The 19408-nt window shown below is 31.9% G+C and overlaps 1 protein-coding gene across 1 annotated transcript in view; it reads left to right on the top strand.

Annotated features, from left to right (window-relative positions):
• Nucleotides 1-655: 655 nt before the first annotated feature.
• Nucleotides 656-19408, top strand: part of LOC139491014 (cell surface hyaluronidase CEMIP2-like) — a 41032-nt gene continuing 22279 nt past the window's right edge. Inside the window, exons 1-11 of the mRNA XM_071278259.1 lie at nucleotides 656-854; nucleotides 5327-5546; nucleotides 7432-7571; nucleotides 8467-8626; nucleotides 10041-10208; nucleotides 10734-10952; nucleotides 12013-12111; nucleotides 12802-12938; nucleotides 14479-14551; nucleotides 16540-16664; nucleotides 17797-17942. Coding sequence (XP_071134360.1) covers nucleotides 744-854; nucleotides 5327-5546; nucleotides 7432-7571; nucleotides 8467-8626; nucleotides 10041-10208; nucleotides 10734-10952; nucleotides 12013-12111; nucleotides 12802-12938; nucleotides 14479-14551; nucleotides 16540-16664; nucleotides 17797-17942 — 1598 coding nt within the window. The 5' untranslated portion in view covers nucleotides 656-743. The remainder of the gene's footprint in view (nucleotides 855-5326; nucleotides 5547-7431; nucleotides 7572-8466; nucleotides 8627-10040; nucleotides 10209-10733; nucleotides 10953-12012; nucleotides 12112-12801; nucleotides 12939-14478; nucleotides 14552-16539; nucleotides 16665-17796; nucleotides 17943-19408) is intronic.

The following is a 19408-nucleotide window of genomic DNA, read 5'->3' as shown; positions in this document are numbered from 1 at the left end:
GCAAATTACAAATTAGGGTGGTGGATTTTTATAACTGAAATCTTGTTACATAAGATTGAAACGCAATGTCAAATAGTTGTAGAGGGCAGGTATACTTCCATATGCGATGCTTTAAATAAAGGTTGATATGTGTTAAATAGTTTCAGAAGGGGAAAACGAATGCACTCCTCACACTATGTACGGGCCTAGAATGATAATCGGGTTGCTCGTTGACAATGCAATGGATTTCTATAACCAAAGTTGAAACATTTAGTTCTTGGAAAATCTCAAATAATTAGATATTAAATCAAAATTCCAAAAACATATTTACACTAATTTCGTTTAACTTAAAATTGTTTTCATGTACCTCGAATGTTCTTTTTACTGCCCTTATGACCTTGTTAATTGATCGTTAATCGAAAACTATTTTATTAGTTTATCTCATACAAAGATTTAAGTATACAATTTTACCTACACTTTACAAAAGAAACTTTTATATATTTATCAAAAATATTTTTATTGATATATGTGAAATATTTTTATCAAAATAAAGCACCTGCCTAATTAAGTAAGCACAGACAATTATACCTTTGATAGATCAATAAACCAAGAAGCTAATGAGTTGTGGAATATAACCTCTTACTAAAAACATGTTGTTCTACAACATTTAAAATACGTTATAAATATATTTAAACGTGACGCACGAATGGCTTTATAATTCACTATTTAAACACCAAATTGAAATTAAGCAGTTAGAGTTAACGATGAAGTTTCTACTGATTTTTTGCTTTGTCATAGGGTCTTCGTTACAATGCCCACATCAGGATCCTAATTTGCTAGATTGGAATAACCCCACAGCCTGGGACGGTGGAACGGTAAGTTTACTATAAGAAAAACTCAGAGTGAATTTATATACATTTGAATCACAACGAAATTCAAAACAATTTATTGCATATTTTGATTATCGTTTATCTTTTAATTTAGAATCTTGTGGATCGTTTTTTTTTATCAGGATAACGACCATATGCTTACGGGAAATAATATAATGGTCACTCAATTTGACAAGGCGTCGAACATTAATTCAATTAAAATATCATAAATGTAGCTTAAACCGCTAGAATTTGCAATTGAACAGAACACACGAAAGTGTGCTTCCGTAAATCTGTACAGCAGCATATTTTTGTTCTTAATAAAAGTAATTTTTCTGTTTGGCAACAGACCTAGTACAGCTCTCTAAACGAATATTTTTTTCTGAATCCTTTAAGAGGTTTATTGAAATTCTGTTGGTTCTATCATACTCTAGTTTTATGAATCGCCCAATAGATTTGTAACCAAAATTGACTGTACACTTACATGGTAAACTCATCTTATAGAACAAGCTATTAAAGATTTTTTTTCTCCTGATCTTTAGTCATTTTTCACGTATCAATTATAAATGTATAACGACGATGAAAAAAACTAAAATCGTTCTTCCAATTTCTAATCTATGTATAAAAAAGCAGAAAAAACGTATATAAATCCGATATTTATAAATATTTTAAAAAGTACACCAAAGTTTGCGATGTACAATATTTATACCAGAGAGGGATTAATTTAGGTAATCAACTTCAGAGATAGAGTTAACTGTAGCCATTATCAAGAAAAACAACATTACTTGTTATCATTTAATTAAACGTTTAAAACTATTCAAACACCTCTAGTTGAAAACCAAATATTTTCATTATCAAGATAACGTGACTCCAAGAGAAAAGTGACACACAATTTATTATACAAATGGTTTCATTCGCGTCTAGACAAAACAAGAACTATCTTTAAAAAAGATATCCGACGTATTTAAATTTGAGTATATGTTTAAAACTATCATTTCATGTTTAGAACCATTTGTGAAATAAGTAGAACCTTTTCCCTACACAGACGGCTTTTTCCCCCTGAAATTCCTGTTCAGTAAGCTTCTTCGATTCTGTTGAAATTTTACATTGTAACCAGCCAGCATCGTAGTTTAAATAGTATGAATCTGTCATTCTTATTTGACTACATTATATTTAATTTTGAGTAGAACTCTATTTTTAGGAAAACAACAACCCCCCAACAAAAATTCTCCACTATTTTTTTTAACTATCAAACCATTATCAAATATGATTTAATCATAACAAATAAAAGATTGAATACGGGGATTGCATTTCGATTGCATTTATAATATCAACTCAAAGGGTTTTTAGTATATGCAATTCTACCATCAAATTATACATAATAGAACGGAATATTCTTCTTTGATAAATACACCATTCCTGTCAAGTACTACTCTTTATATCATATGCTTCCGACTTAAAAATATACGACGAAGTTGTTTGCTATTTTTAAACTAAGAAAATCCTCTTACAAAACTAGAGATGTTTAAAAATTTGTTTTCTATAATTTGTTTATCTTTAAATGCTCTTAAATCCTAATAAGCCCCAGTCACACTGTCACGTTTCAAGAGCTACGTTTTACTATGTTTTGAAAGTGTAGCGAAACGGGAATATACGTAATGAAGCGTATCGAAACGTAGTGATCCTTTGTTCAAAACGGGACCTGCCCCGTATGTTTTGAAAATTCAACAACAAACGTAGCGAAAATTGAAACGAAGTAGAAACTAGTAAATACGTATCAAAGCTTAGCGGAACAAAACGTGATCAAACGTGCTAACTACGTATCGAAACGTATCAATGCGTGGTGGAAACGTGGGTCTACACGTACTAATACGTAGGAAAATGTGATAAGAACGTAGCACAAACCTAGTAAAACCTCACTTTAAAAAAAACGGGACATTTTTATTCAAACCGTAGTTGAAAAGTAGCATTTCAAAACGTAGTAACACGTGACAGTGTGACTGGGGCTTACATTTGTTTATCTTTTTAAAAATCCTTATAGCTCATATCAGTAAGTATTCATCTTTTAAAAGTTATCGGATAGAAAAAAATATTTCAATTTGATCAATGATTACATATAGCCTCATATGTTTTTATTCTTCAGACCATGACAGAAAAATATTTAAATCAAAAGTAAAAAATAAGATTTCTTGACAGATAAATGTGTTATTTGTAGATTTTATGGGGAGAAGTAAACATTTAACCATTTAACAGCTTTCGTCCTTTAAATAAAACTAATTATCAAAACTTATAGATCTGATGAAATTAAAAAGAACATTTGCCAGAGAATGGTACCAATTGGATGTAAACAATATAAATACATATACGTACATTTAGAACATGGCTTTTATTAGTTTAAACAATTTTTAGCAAGACTAGAGCATCAATCTAAATATAATACCGTGTACTTAAATGAAAGTTATTAGTTTGAAAAGAAACATAAATATGCGTTTAGACTTGTATCTCCTCTACTTTATTTTTCTGTTTATCACTTCTAAAAGTCCATTTATTTTTATAGTTTGTAGGTAGTTGTTTTGGTATTCACTAATTGATAACCAAAAAATACATTCACTCTTGCATGTATACCCAAGGAACCCAACTTCTTTCAGGATACAATTTGGTTCATATCGTATGAGCATATTTGAACCACAAATTTCATGACACTTTCACATACACAGACACCCTATTACCGCAGGCAACATAGAATAAACGAATTGTACAACAATTGCATTCTGAACAGCCCGAACAGAATTTGGTTTCACAAAAAGAAACCTGACTAAGATTGGTCGTGAATCATGAACAGTTACGAAGAATCTTATTTGTAAGTTTTTTTGTGAAAGCAACTCCCGCGGGGGAAGGAGACATGAATAGCTTTACACGACTTGATATTTATATCTGCTTTGTGATAATTTGTGATGGATAACAATAATGACTTTGGCGTAAATACTCATTCTAGAATTGTTCAATGAACGATATTTGTCAACCTACTATATTTTAGTTTGGGAAAATATTTGATCATCGTGTTATTTTTTAAAGTAAATTTTAATATTTCGAATGGAGAAATATGATATCCGTGGAACAATATAAATTTTTTGCAATGTCATATTGTCCTTAATAGAAGTAGAACTGTTTTAATTATATACTTATTAGTAAATATAAGTGAATTTAATATGAAATACAATGATCGGCAAAATTTCTGTTTCAGCCACCCGTGAATGTATCGATATCAGTCACGGTTGCACATGCTTATCATATATCAAACCTTTATGACACTATGTCACGAGAAAAACATCTGTTTTAAGTGTACTAAGATTAAAAAAAAGTGTTTATGAAATGACTTCTCAATATCACCTCTTAACCAAAATGAACCCGAGAGAATATTTATTTGGTGTCTCCATTTGATACAGGTGTGGTTTGAATAAAAAGTCATATATTTGCATTCATCATGTTTTCTGTATTTTAACTTTCTTGTCACGTCAGACCGTTTCTTCAGTACAAATAAGAATAATGTTTTGACCTATGATCAAGATAAAGGTATAAGTATTTCTCATTGTGTGTCCTTGGGTTATTGTCAATCATTTTATTTATTTGTTAATTTCCCTTATTTTGCTGATATTGATATTTAAAGATGATAAACCGATATGAATACTGATCACGATTATATGCTAGTATGGTGGAAGTAATTGATAAACCGATCTATATCAATGATGACACAGTGGTACATGTATGTTATACCATTGATGTATACAGTTTTATAAATCAAAAGTTATATGTAGTACTAAGTAATTGTGGTGGTTTTTTTTACAGAATCTAGAAAGTGTAATAAGTTGTGGAGACTACTGAACACAAATCTTGGAAACTTATTTCTGTTTAAATGTGATCACTTACTCTCTGTTCAAGTATATATCGGGATGTAATAAACACAGGCACTTGTCTCAGAAAACAAATCCTATATACCTTAATATATATTAAGGTATATAGGGGAAACAAATTCTGAGACAAGTGCCTGTGGTAATAAACGATCTTTGTAAAGTCACGGTTTAAACACTTTTAGGAATTTTGGATCTCAATGCTCTTCAACTTTGTACTTTATTTGGCTATTTTTTTTTATAACTTTTTTGAATTCGAGCGTCACTGATGAGTCTTTTGTAGACGAAACGCGCGTCTGGCGTATATACAAAATTTAGTCCTGGTATCTATGATGAGTTTATTTGCAATCTTACAATTCTTTATATTTCTATTACAGTTATTTCGATAACATTTATCCTTTTAACATACCACAAATATAGATGCATCTAGTATAAAGTAAAAAAGAAATTACCTATTTAAAGGGTTTATATAGTTGACCTGTTGAATGCGTTTCCTTTGCATGTCTTGGTTTCAAGACCAAAATATCTGTATTATTTAAATTTGATATTGATATCAATTTTGTTTTATAGGTACCACAACTTAACAGTGATGCTACACTTATAAAAAGTGTCAAACTTAATAGCCAGCCGCCTATTTTACGTGAGCTGACTATAGCGTCTGGAGCTAAGCTGGTATTTGATCCAACCACAGACGTTCATCTACAGGTTCACGCCATATACATCGACGGAGAATTTCATATTGGATCAGAGACATGCTTATTTGAAGGAAATGCTCATATCACATTTTTAGGTATTAAATTTTACCACAAAAAACTACTGGTACTGCATTTTCTACGACGAGAAGTTGATAATTTAAAATTGTTCATGTTCTTTAAAAAAAAAAGTCATGTTTTATTGATAGTGTATGTTCTATCAATTTTAAAGACACAGTTATTTGATTTCTGTACGCACTATATACATTAGGACATACATATAGATGGTAAAGTCAAGTTAGAAATAACATATATACTTTGATTCATAAAAACCCCACTTTTTTACGGAAAATCTGTTGGTAGCAGTAGTCTTCTGTACAGAAACATATGATTTACACCATTGATATTTTGGGATCAAGTTTTACTGAAAATACATTATGAGTCGAAATGCGAATCTGGTGCAGTAGAATTAGTACCGTGAATGTTCCTGTGAGCTACAATATACTGTTGTCCTTCTTTGTAGTGACCTTTAAATAATTTGAATTAAAAGCAACAATATAAATTAAAATCCATGTCAAAGAATACGCAGCCTTTATCAATTTCCAAACGTCAGTAGGTTATAAAGACATGGCAAATAAGAATCCAAAACTTTCAAATTAATATTCTATAAAATGCATGGCAGGTGGGAACAACAAGGTTTCTTCTTGTAGGGAGACTTTAGTAAGGAGCTGCAGTGTTGTCCTAGCAAGACAAGACAAGACAAGTTTATTAATACACTTAGGTACACATTGTGTGCAACAAGAGCAACATAATGTAGTATACAAAATAACAAATTGGTCAATAAATATTACAAATAAAAAATAACGCAACCCTTTTATTACTATGGGTGAAAAAGAGGTTTTCAGTATTTGTGAAATAAGTTCAGGATAGTACTAGCGTAGAATAAAATTTTCAAGATAGATTATTAATAGAGTTCATGCACATCGCATTGATTTTATATTGGCCAGGCTTTACGAATCGGGTTCGTCAGAGTTAATTCTGTTCCGCTTCAGAAGTTTCCGTTGTTTTGGTATCGGGCGATTCCATGGGTAGAAATCATTGAGTTGGGTTGAATGAATGAATGGACTTTTATCAGATAAACTATCTGCTTCAGATTTTGGACGTTTCTGTTCTGCGTTTCTTTGTAATCCGTGTGTTTTGGTTCTCTGTCATCGTTTGGTTCGTATGATTCTTTACTATGAACAGTTTATCTCTTAACAATACAGCTATCTTTCGTTCTTTCTTTGCTTGCTTTAACACAGGATATAGTTTTTTCCTTTTCTTTTCCATTTTTACCGGAAATTGTGCTCTGACAGAAAAATTTGTCCCCTTTAGTTTGTGACAGTTGCTCATAACTAACTGTTTGTCTTTTTAAGATATAAATTTACTCATTATTCTTTGAATATTTTGTCTTTGCTTTCCAAAACGATGTACAGAAACGAAATTGATATTTTCACCGATTACAAGATTTTTGCGGATAAAATCCCTTACAGTGATCTCTGTATCCTCATTTGGCTCCTGTTACTAATGATATAAGAGGTTAACCTCATCTGAAATGTTTATATTCACACAGACACTTTATGTTGGTGCGTCCGAAGCTCTTTTCTGAATTCAATCACACCAGGAACGCTCAAACCCTAACTTTTGAAAACCAAAGATGAAATAAACACTTTCATATGTAAAAAGCAATGTAACCAAAAATGAAGATAGGCTCAATAAGTGAGATATTAAAATCTTTCAATTATTCTATGAGTTCTAGATGAACAACATTTTAAACTAATCATATTCTGAGTGGCATAACGTTGCACATGAGACTTCTATGTTATAGTAGTCTCAGGTTACACACATCTTACCATCAGATGGTAATGAAACTAGAATGCTGTCATGAGTTATTTTAATTTTTTTTTTTTTTAACATTATTTACAAATTTTTAATCACTTTTAGGCGATGTTGGAGAAGAGAAAATTCTCTTGGTTAGATCGGGAGGCACTTTCGAAGTCCATGGGTCAAGGAAATTACCATGGACAAAGTTAGACGGAACGGCACCAAAACTTCAGAAAACTCCTGATATTCTGGAAGGAAAGGTATATGTTTCAAATTTCTAACTAGTGCATCTTTATAATTCATAGCAATTAACCCATACTATTTTCACAAGTGTTATCTATAATAATTAAATCATTGATAAACTATCTATATAATTAGCATGTTTGGCTCACGAAAATATCAAAGCTATGTCCAAACTTTGTATCATGTAATCTGTGTCATATATCAACATAACTTCATGTTTCCAAACGACGCACACTATGAAGTAATGATGTATTCCAAGTTTCATAGCCATTATTGTCATCTCTAGATGTTTTCTCGTCTCTGTATTATTCAGGCTTACTAGACAAGCTAGATTTCAAATCATATAATCGTCATACGTGATACTTATGAAAAGAACAGAAAAATATAACATCCATTTAAGAGATGGAAATCGATGAATGGAACACTGCATGCAGTCGATTTGTGTGTTTGAGTGTTAACGTTATATTTCTATTTTAAATAAAGAGAATAAAATGGTTTTGTTTTGCCATGAGAAACTACGAAAAACAACGAAAAGACGAACAAGTCTGCAACATTGCACAGAAAACTAAAGGCAGCGCAACACAAACCCCACCAACTTTTTTATTTATTAAATTGATCATTTGAGACATATATAGAAAGATATAAAGGCAATATGATGACAGAGTGCATGTTACTATTTTGAAAAAGATAGTTCACAATAGGAAACTGAACTTGACATATACATAAAATTGAGAATGGAAATGGGGAATGTGTCAAAGCGACAACAACCTGACCATAGAGCAGACAACAGCCGAAGGCCACTAATGTATGCATATGAATTTCGAATTGTTTGATGTTAGAAGTCGTTACTCCTACACCAGATTTTAAATTCATTCATCTTGCATTATTTTCTTCTTCTTTTTACAATAACAGGACAATTTAGATTTTTGCAACGATAAATGCCAGGATGGTTTATTAGTCTATCAAATCGAACCAAGCAGTGGCCAACTGATAGCTGCCCATATATTTGATTTCACGATACTTAATGAAGAAATAGATGAACGAATTAACCAGTTTGTTGATTATCTTGAAGGTAATGTGAAAAAATGGAGACCCCCGCAATTTTACCCGTAAAAACAAAACACTTTACATTACTTTTACACAAAAAAAAAAATATGATAAAACTCAGACGCAGACCCATTCTAATTTAACAAATCTTCGTTACTTGTTTTGGATTTATAATTAGTTATCAAAGGTGCCAGGCTCCTCGTTTCATCTTCATAAGACTCATCAGTGACGCTCAGATCAAAATAGATATACAGCCAGTCAAGTACAAAGTTGAAGAGCATTGAGACCATCTATTTAAATGGGCTTGGTTTTTTTTTTTTTTTTTTTTTTTTTCTTTTTTTTTTTTAAACAGTTTATCGGCTTTTGTTTTCTTGAATTTGTTGTAACATTTGTCTTTGGCACCGTTTATATTTCTTCTTCAAAAATTTCATTTTTATCATCTTATATTAAACTCCACTCTGTGAATACCAACATTTGTACGATCAGAACAAACAAGCAAATTGATTTCAAATCCAAAATCTGATAACCCGTATTAGTATCGTATTTCCCAAACCACATACTTAATAACTTTCCTAATAGTATATAGAATTTTTCACTTCAAAATAGTCAGTAAAACATTTTGGATAAATTAAAAGTTCTGAATTCATATCTAAATACCTCGAAGAACAGGCTTTTTGACAAGAGGTATTTATTATGATTTAACAGTACAAAATATGTACTCTTAATTGACTGCTTCTTTAAATGCAATTGAGACTTACCATTTGTAAGAACGTGGAGTTTCATCAAGATACAAAACTCTACGAATTGCTAAAACTTCTTGAACATAGGAATGTTTTGCTTTGAATAAAATTGAGAATGAAAATGGGGAATGTGTCAAAAGAGACAACAACCCGACCATAGCAGAAAAGACAACAGCAGAAGGTCACCAAAAATTCCCGCACCCGGAGGCGTCCTTCAGCTGGCCCCTTAACAATATATATACTAGTTCAGGGATAATGAACGCCATACTAAACTCCTAATTGTACACAAGAAACTAAAATTAAAAATGTTTGATTTGGTTAAAAAACATCACGAAAAAGTCCAAAAAGTGTTTTTATGTTCTAGAAATCATATACAGTCTTACTTCAGAATCTTTAATATTTTTCTATATACTCTATCGTTTATTTGCCAGACGTCTCAATGCAGGGATAATTGCACTGAGGGTTCTTTAAAGTTTCACTTCCGCCTCTAGCTCTTGGGTTCTCTGCGTTTTCACACAACGCTTAACTGAAGTTTTTACATACATCACTAATTTACCAATAGATTTGTAAGAACTATTTATTTTGGTTCTCTGATGAACGAAATTAATTATTGTTGTTATTCCAAAATACATTTGAAAAACAAGCAATTCGCCAGACATCCATTTAGGCCAATTTTTTAAGGTTTTTTTCTGTTTTCAGACATTCCTGTCGGTCGTATAGTTGGAATAGGACTGAAGAAACAAATCGTAGACAACAATAAGCATGACCTGACACGAGTATTTCAAGCCATTGGGACTTTGGCTCATGTTGAAAGCCAGCTTCGAGGAGTAGACAAAGGAACTGCATTTGCATTGTTAGCTTTGAAAGGTAAAACTGTACAAATTACAATGCATTATATATACTAGTAAGTTAAACGACAATTAAAAGTCTGCATGCTTCTTTCATACACACTTTCATCTCCGTTATGACAGATAGTATTAACATGTAAAAAGATTTTATGTATTGAACTTTAGGCTTGATAGTGCAGACCTTACTTTTGAAGATTATTGAATCCTTTTTTTTTTTTTTTTTTTATTGCATCCTTTTTTTTTTTTTTTTTTTTTTTTTTTTTTTTTTTTAAATATATCTACACATGTATGTATCATTTTGCATGAATAGAATGTTTTAATGTGATTAAATATTGATATTGGAATATAAAATTCAAAGCAATTAAAGATACAACACAAAAAAAAAATGATCATCCGGTCAGGTCTGGAATTTGTTCTGTAATTTTGTTTATATATTTTTGGACAAATTTTTGTGGGAAATAAAGAACTTGTTCACTACAAACAATTTAAAAAAAAATCAATGTTTTTAATTCATAAAACTTCTATTTTTTTAAATTTTATTCAGGTGATAAAAGTAAAACTGTGGAAGTGTTTGAAGCTAACGTTAAGGCACATCACAGTGTTACGGCTAAATTATATCATGGGAACTATGCATACGTGATGGAAAGTTATGTCCGTAATCTAGGCATGGGATGTGAGAATAAAGTGGAACTACATGTTTATGACGATGCTTTGTATAGGCCTACTATTACCCTGCTTGATGAAGTTTCAACATGGTTGCCAGGTATAGTTTTATTGTATTTTGTTTTCCTGTACAGATGTATTGACAAAAAGTTATGAACATTGTTCAAGGAAAATCATGATATTATTTGATGAATTAATAGAAAGATTAATATGTTATTATGTCCTTGAATATTTAGACTGTTATGACTTCTTGATAAAAATCCGTTGGATATAAACTGATTGATACTTTTGTCTGGGAAAACGTGATTTATTTATTAGATATAATTGGCTTTGAAAATAGCTGCCAATAACTGGCAGAACTCTAATATCGATGGCATGTGTCTATTGTTGCTATTTTAGTTGTATTTGTGATTCGTGTTGATCTATATATGTGCCATTTGCAATCATTATTTGCAACCTTACGGATGCTTAGATATGTTTTTCTTTTGTTGTGCTGTTACACCAATGTCCTATTTTATGAAAGGATTGAGCGCTCAAAAACCCGTTTTTCTCCGTCATATTCTGTATGTACCTTTATGATCCTGTTGCAGGAGTCAGGAGCCTATCATTCAGTGGTGGTCGTTGGTTCATGTCTTTTTTTATTTGTCAATTGCATTTTTTTAAAATAAACTGTTGGATTTTTTTCTCCCTTTTTAAAGTGTCTGAACTTTTCATAGCTGAATATGCGGTAAGGGTTTAAATGTTTCTATTTTATTTTATTATACAGAGGATTTGTTTAGACTAAAATTAAGGAAAATTATAATCAGATATGGCATCTGTCAGTTTTCAACAATAATTTCACTAACGTTGATGTTTGTAGTACAATGTACATATCTACAATTGCGCTGATCAACACCTTGTGATATTAAAGAAAACAATCGTATTGTCTGAACCTCGATGACGGCCTACCGCTTGAGCCTGATTTTTAAAACTAGTTGAATCTAGGAAAATCTCCAGTACAGATTTTTTTTAAAGGCTTTTTTTATAGTTACATTTTCACATACTATTGATGTTTAGTCTTTCAATCTTATATCTTCCTATACGTTTTTACGTTCTAAATACACTATGGTTTTTAAAAGAAATTCACTGTTAGTATTTTTGTATTTGTTGTTTCTCAAAAGGTGATAAACTGATAGTGGCATCTACCGACTATAATCCTGAACAAGCCGAAGAAGTAATTGTTATGTCTATACCATCATCACATCAAGTTCGTCTTACAGGTGATTAGATTAGTTATCATTTTCTATGTTTTACGTTTGATATATTACAATAGGCAATTGCAATGAATTGAGACCGACTTAAAGTTCTGTTATAAGAAGGAAACAAAACCTCCAATAACGGAAGCAAAACCAAAATATTATTATTTTGAAAAGATATCGTGCAAGTATACCAATTTCGCTATTTTGTATATAGTGACATGACTGTAACATTTCATTTCAATGCAACATCTTTCTCAATCTGATAAAAATCAGATCTTTAACAATGCCCTGTTTGATTTGCTTGTTGCTCTGTAAGATCTGATCAGAAGACATCCCATAAGGGTCGTGTTTTATGACTTTTAATCAAGGCAAAAAATATAAGATTCAAACAACATTCATTAAAATTTAAGCACAACATCAAAACTGAAGACTTAGCAACACGAACCGAACCATCAACTGAGGATGATCTCAGCTGCTCCAACAAGTTTAGCAGATCCTGTAACAAAATCGAAATGCATCAAAAATCAGTGACGATCGACTTCATGAGAGAGGATATTTTACAATACATACTCAAGTATGACAAATATTGATGCTATGGTTAAAACTATATGAATAAAATAATGACGTCACTACTCAATATACTTGGAATTCTACAGCGATTTGTTATCAAGAATTCAACTGTTTGTATAACTTTAAAATTATTTTTTTCAGAGCCATTGAAATTTACACATTACGGAAATATTTACAAAGGTGTTGATATGAGAGGAGAAGTTGGATTGCTGTCCAGAAATGTGAAATTTGATTCCGAAGAAGCTTCAACGAGTGATTTCTACGGCGGACATATCAAGGTTTCTCCTTATGAAAACACATTCAAGCATTTAAATTGAAAAGATAGGAACTAAAATATCCAAAAACAAATACGCGTTATCACCCCCTAAAAACAACAAAAAAAGAATTCTTTATGTTTTTGCTACCAATTTTATTTGGCTGCTTGTCAGTTATTTTCATCCAGTTTCTAGTGCTCAGTGTAAGTTTGATTTATCTGATAAATTCTGCTGTAATTTTTTTTTAGTATAAAATCCAGGGCCGTGAATTACATAGAGGCATGTAGGCAGTTGCCTCCTGTTGTTGCTCCTGTTGCGGGCTGACAAAAAATAATAAATGGAGAAAAAAAACACTGAAAAGAAAACATTAGTTAAAATTATGCAATATTTTTATAGCACTGGTTGTTAGTTAAAACAACAAGGTGATTAATCATAATGGCATGCAGGTGTGTTGAATGTTTGGATCTGAACGGTCGCGGTACCCAACTCAACTCCTTTACACACATAAAATTTTCCCACCAAATACTATTGCATCTGCATAAATAGAAGTGACAATGTTGGCAATATTGAATGCATATAAGTGCTAAAAAGATGGGATTCGTCCAGTCAGCAAAAAATCACCATAGCATTTGACAAAGCCAGAATAAAACTTTTTGGTGTATACAAACAATGTTTTGTTTTAATAATTTGAACTTGATAGATAAAATTATGAGTTATTGAGTATGCATTTTCATTTTAAGGTATGAAAATTGTGTCTTTGAAACGAAGTCAAAATTAGTTCTATTTGGACAGCCAAATAAGCCTGATAAACCACAAAAAATTACCAACTTCAGGGGGGCTTTCATTTTAGGTCTTTGCAAAATTTTCCCTAAACTTAAGTAAAAAATAGCTTGTAAAGAGTCAAAAAGCAGGATAAAGCGAAAACAAATCTTACTCTACAGGGACATGTAATCTTACTCTGGTTTATAACTATTTTTAATATTCCAGGCGCATATTTATTGAAATGTAACAAAAAATTAATAAGTCGTGTATTCTATGGAGGTACATTACATACAAGGAAAAGACCCGAAAAAATATCCTTTTCTGCATGGAATGGGTCCAAAATTTTTACAGGGCAGGCAATTTACACGCCTGAAATCTATTGCTATAACTCTGTTGTAGAACTCCACTATGAGTTTCGGATTAAGACCTGCCATTTTGAATTATGAACAAGAGCCAACGTGTTTTACATTTGGCAAACCAACATACTTTGGAGTTTATTCTGAAAACACTTATCGTGCTCATGGATCATAGCATTAGTTTGTTTTAGCCTCTAAACCATACATTTAATAACTTACTGACTGTCAATTTCTAATAAAAAAAAACCTGTGATATGTTATGCGACACAAAACTATAACAACGGTCACAATCTAGAATAACAAATAGAACTTGAAATATAGTGTATCATCAGATTTCAACAAAAGTTTATATAAAGTATATTAAGGTGTTTTAGTAACAAGCATTTACATTAAGTATTGTTTAATGTAGTTAAGGTCGATTCAATTTTTTTTTTATTACAATTCAGTTTTTGAAAGGTCATGCTTCAGCTCATATACAAGGCGCCGAATTAGACGGACTAGGTCAACAAGAAGTTTTAGGTGAGTTTATACAGAAAATATTTCACTGCCCATACTGTTTCCTCGTTATTCAAAGAACAAAAGGACATATTCTCAGACTAAGAAGCATGTTTATTTGCTAGAAACTAGTAAGTAAAAAGAAGAATTTGCTCCCTTGAGGCTGGCTAATAATTTTGCATATTTGTCCTTGACCAAATCGAGAATTCGATATACTTCTGTCACTTGCATCGGTGTTTGAATGGACATACGTTATGCAAGAGGTATGGCCAGCTACCCTTGTATTTGACAGGCTTACATGCTGTGTCAAAATAACTTACTGATAATCGAATACTAACGGGAATTCATAGTATTGTCGTACCATTTTGACATATTTCAGGGAAATCAAAACAGGTTATTCGGAACTTGATATTGCTGTTGCAGACACTATTGCTAAGTTTGCATGTTTTTTTACGTCATGTAACAAAATGATTTTTATGCCCCATTTATGGGCATTATGTTTACTGGTCTGTGCGTCCGTCTGTTTGTCCGTCCGACTGTCCCGATTCAGGTAAAAGTGTTTGGTCGAAGTTTTTATTGGTGAAGTTGAAGTCCAATCAACTTGAAACTTAGTACACATGTTCCCTATGATATAATCTTTTTAATTTTAATGCGAAAATTAGAGATTTTTCCACATTTACACGGTCCACTGAACATAAAAAATGATAGTTCGGATGGGGCATTAGTGTACTGGGGACACATTCTTGTTGTTTTTGTTTTCGAAAGACTAAACTTTCCAAAAAAGAATTGTTTTTGTTAAGGACGTCGTGACATTCTTCCTTTTTTGTATAAATACTCAAATTTGTAAAATTCTGTATTAAAAGATTGTGGTTCTGAGTAATTTTTACGCATTTATAATTTCGTCACACCAAAATGTCGTTAAACCTTAAAGCGGAATCTTTGATACTGTGAAAGTAACTAAAGATTGAATGGGTTCATGAAAATGGACCTTTTGTGAAATTAATTGAGTCGAATTTGCCGAACTATTTTGATTAGATTTAGAAAAAACGATATTCGGTACAACTGATATAAACACACTTCGAAAGTACAAGTTTAACTCTGTGATGAAATAAATCTGAAATCGCATTTTAGTCGGCTTCATATCTTGACTTACATCTAGAAATTGACAATGAGGGTCGGTTGAAAACAAAACTTTACGACAAAAGAGATGATTTCAGCTTTCCAATTGTGAACTTTCCATTTCTAAGTAGCAACATTCCAGCAGCACCTGCATACGGGGTATACATCTCCCAATTGATACGATATTCCCGTGCTTGCATTTCCTATCATGATTTTCTTGATAGAGGTTTGCTGCTCACAAGGAAGCTATTAAACCAAGAGTTCCAAATGGTGAAGTTGAAATCATCCCTTCGTAAATTTTACGGACGCCATCACGAGTTGGTTGACCGTTATGGAATAACCGTTTTACAAATGATATCGGATATGTTCCTTACGTCGTAACTACAATCCCCTTCCCTTTCATGAATATGACCTACCGAATTAGACTATTTACCGGATTTGTAATCTCTTAAGCAACACGACGGGTGCTACATGTGGAGCAGGATCTGCTTACCCTTCCGGAGCACCTGAGATCACCCCTAGTTTTTGGTGGGGTTCGTGTTGTTTATTCTTTAGTTTTCTATGTTGTGTTGTGTGTACTATTGTTTTTCTGTTTGTCTTTTTTATTTTTAGCCATGGCGTTGTCAGTTTGTTTTAAATTTATGAGTTTGACTGTCCCTTTGGTATCTTTCGTCCCTCTTTTAAATACGTTGGTAACCTTTGTTATTGGACAGCATCATCAGCATGCAACAAATTTAAACAACAAAAGAGATTGTTTTTTTGTCGTGTCTTTGTTAGTTTTTCTTGATATATCATTTTTCAAATTCCCCTTGGTATCTCCCGCCTATTTTTGTCTTCGAGAATACTAAGCTCAAAGTTAGTAAAAGACTAACAATATTCTTTTTTATTTTTAGGTGCATATTCTATCCATTTTCATATGTGTGAGGATGTAAGCCAAGACAGACCTTGGATACGACAAAACTCCATTCATCATTCAAAATCTAGATGTATAACAATTCACCATACCATGGGACTTATTGTAAGTGTATATATCATATTCTATGCTTACCGTACGTTCAATTAATAGTAAATTGCAACATGTTTAAAAGATGTAGGTACAACTGGTATTACGGTAAATCATAGACCTGGAACAAACTTTGAATTTAACATTTAGTTTGACATTAAACCATAGCTTACATAACAAACTTATATTGGTTCGAATTGTGTTCATTGTTAAAGACCTAAAGGTTGCTTATACTAGCTAACATTCACTTTATTTGAACTTTGATCGATAGTTTCTCATTGGTATTCATACCACATCTCCTTAGCCTTTGCCAGTTTTAGAATAATCAAAGGCTCTCATAGTTCTGTCTTTGATATTCAATTTCGATACCTTAAAAAAAACAAATTAAAGTTAAGGTTATCGTGTAGATAATAATAGCTGTGTTAATGCTGTGATAGGTGTTGTCCGTTATGACATGTATATAATGATGTTTTCAACTCCCAAGGTAAGGCTAACAGCTTCGTTTTTATACGCCCGTCAAAATTTTGACGGGATGTATTATGGTAAGCAAATGTCCGGCGTCCGTCTCTCCGTGTATCCGTCTCTCCGTCTGTCCGACGTAAACATGTCGCGCCGTAACTTGAGAACACCTTCTACAAATTTCACGAAACTTAAAACAGTTATTTCTTATGATGATCAAACAATCTGTATACGTGAAAATAAAATTAAAACTTTTTGAGTTACGGGACTTTGTAACTAAAAGAGGGGTGTGTTTTTTCACTTGTCGCGCCTTATCTCAAAAACAGTTTATGATTATTGCTTTAAACTTCACACACTACTTAGTTATATTAATCTAAATATCTATACTTTTTGGTGATGATTCAAAAATTATTTTTGAGTTATTGAGTTTTTTGGTGAAAAAAAGGGGGGAGGTTTTTCACATGTCGTTCCGTATCTCAAAAACGATTTATGATTATTGCTTAAAACTTTACATTCAAAACTGAATCCGAGCTGTCCTCACTTTGAATAGTTGGGTTTAACTATTTCCGCAGGTAATGAATGTTTGTCACCCAACTCGGTAACTATGATTTAGAAAACATATATGGGTTTTCTTTTATATATATATGACATATATTTGTTATTCTATAAAGAAGATATTTTTCCGTAGATCGAGCAGAATGTGTGTTATAGAACCATCGGCCATTCATACTTCTTTGAGGCCGGTTCAGAGCAAAATACCATTATGGAGGGGAATCTTGGATTAGGTACATCTAAACCTCCACCTGGAAGAGGATTAATTCCAACAGATACTGCGTGAGTTAAACAAACATACTTAGGTTAACTACAAAAATATAAGACAACATGATACGTATATCTTATTACTGCAATCTTAATAGAATATTATTTGAGGCAAAGTGAAAGATTGATAAGTAAACCTTGTGATTTGCATCTCAATAGTTTGAACTTGCTTTCAGTATTTGGTAGCATTCTCAATACGTGCCTCTGTTTTTTGAGGGATTTATTATGCTTTTAAATTTTCTCTGTAGTGGTTCATGGAATTGTGTTTGTTTTGTTTTGTCGTTTTTCGTTCTTAGGCACCGCTTTACAAGCAGAGCCAAATACAATGAAAGTCCCAACTATGTATTGGCTTCCGAAGCTACACAAAACCCCTTACAAATATAGATTTATTTCGTCTTCAAGCCATTGTTCAACTACTAAATTGTCTATTCTTCTTACCAGCACACTTGGTACAATTAAAAACCTGATAATAAATTGTTCAAATAAGGCCTTCGAAAATAGTGGAATAAATTACTTTTGGAGTGTCAAGAACTCGTTGGAAGTACTTGATAAATTGCATGCTTATATTGGTGATTTTGAATCTGTTCAAAGTTTTGATTTTTCTACCCTGTATACCACATTGCCTCACATTCTCATTAAGAAAAAAATCACACACTTAACTAAATGAGCATTCAAAAAATCAGAATGTGAATATATATGTTCAAACTCTTTTAGGTCATTTTTTAGTAGCAATAAACAAAAAAACTATGTTAATTGGACATGCTTTGATACTATATATGCCCTTGAATATTTACTAGATAACATTTTTGTTCGCTTTGGGGATTCCGTATATCGTCAGATTATCAGAATTCCAATGGGGACTAACTGTGCACCACTTATTGCGGACCTGTTTTTGTATTGTTATGAGTTACAATTTATGACAAAAATAAGCAAAGACCCATCGAAACAACATCTGATAAACAAATTTAATAATACTTTTAGATATTTGGATGATATTTTGGCTCTCAATAATGACGACTTCAGTATGTATATTAATGAAATTTATCCTGTTGAACTTACTTTAAATAAAGCTAATACTAACAATGACCACTGCCCTTTTCTCGATCTTGATATCTATATCACTAATGGAAAGCTGAATACTAAAATTTATGATAAAAGTGATGATTTTTCATTTCCTATCGTTAATTATCCGTTTTTAGATGGTGACGTTCCCTTGTCACCATCTTACGGTGTTTATATATCTCAACTTGTACGATTCGCTCGTGTATGTAACAATGTTTTAGATTTTAACGAGAGAAATTTATGTATTACTGAAAAATTATTACACCAGGGTTTTCGATATCACAAACTAGTCAAAACATTTACTAAATTTTATCATCGGTATAAAGACATCATTCGTAAATATAGCTCAACATGCAGACTTCTAATACGTACAGGTATTTCACATCCAATTTTTTATGGTAATATTCTTTATAAAGCAC

This window comes from Mytilus edulis, chromosome 1 (assembly GCF_963676685.1).
Source record: "Mytilus edulis chromosome 1, xbMytEdul2.2, whole genome shotgun sequence".
Classification (NCBI taxonomy): Eukaryota; Metazoa; Mollusca; class Bivalvia; order Mytilida; family Mytilidae; genus Mytilus; species Mytilus edulis.
Note: the sequence above shows the minus strand (reverse complement) of the source record. Positions and strands in the feature narration are given on the sequence as shown.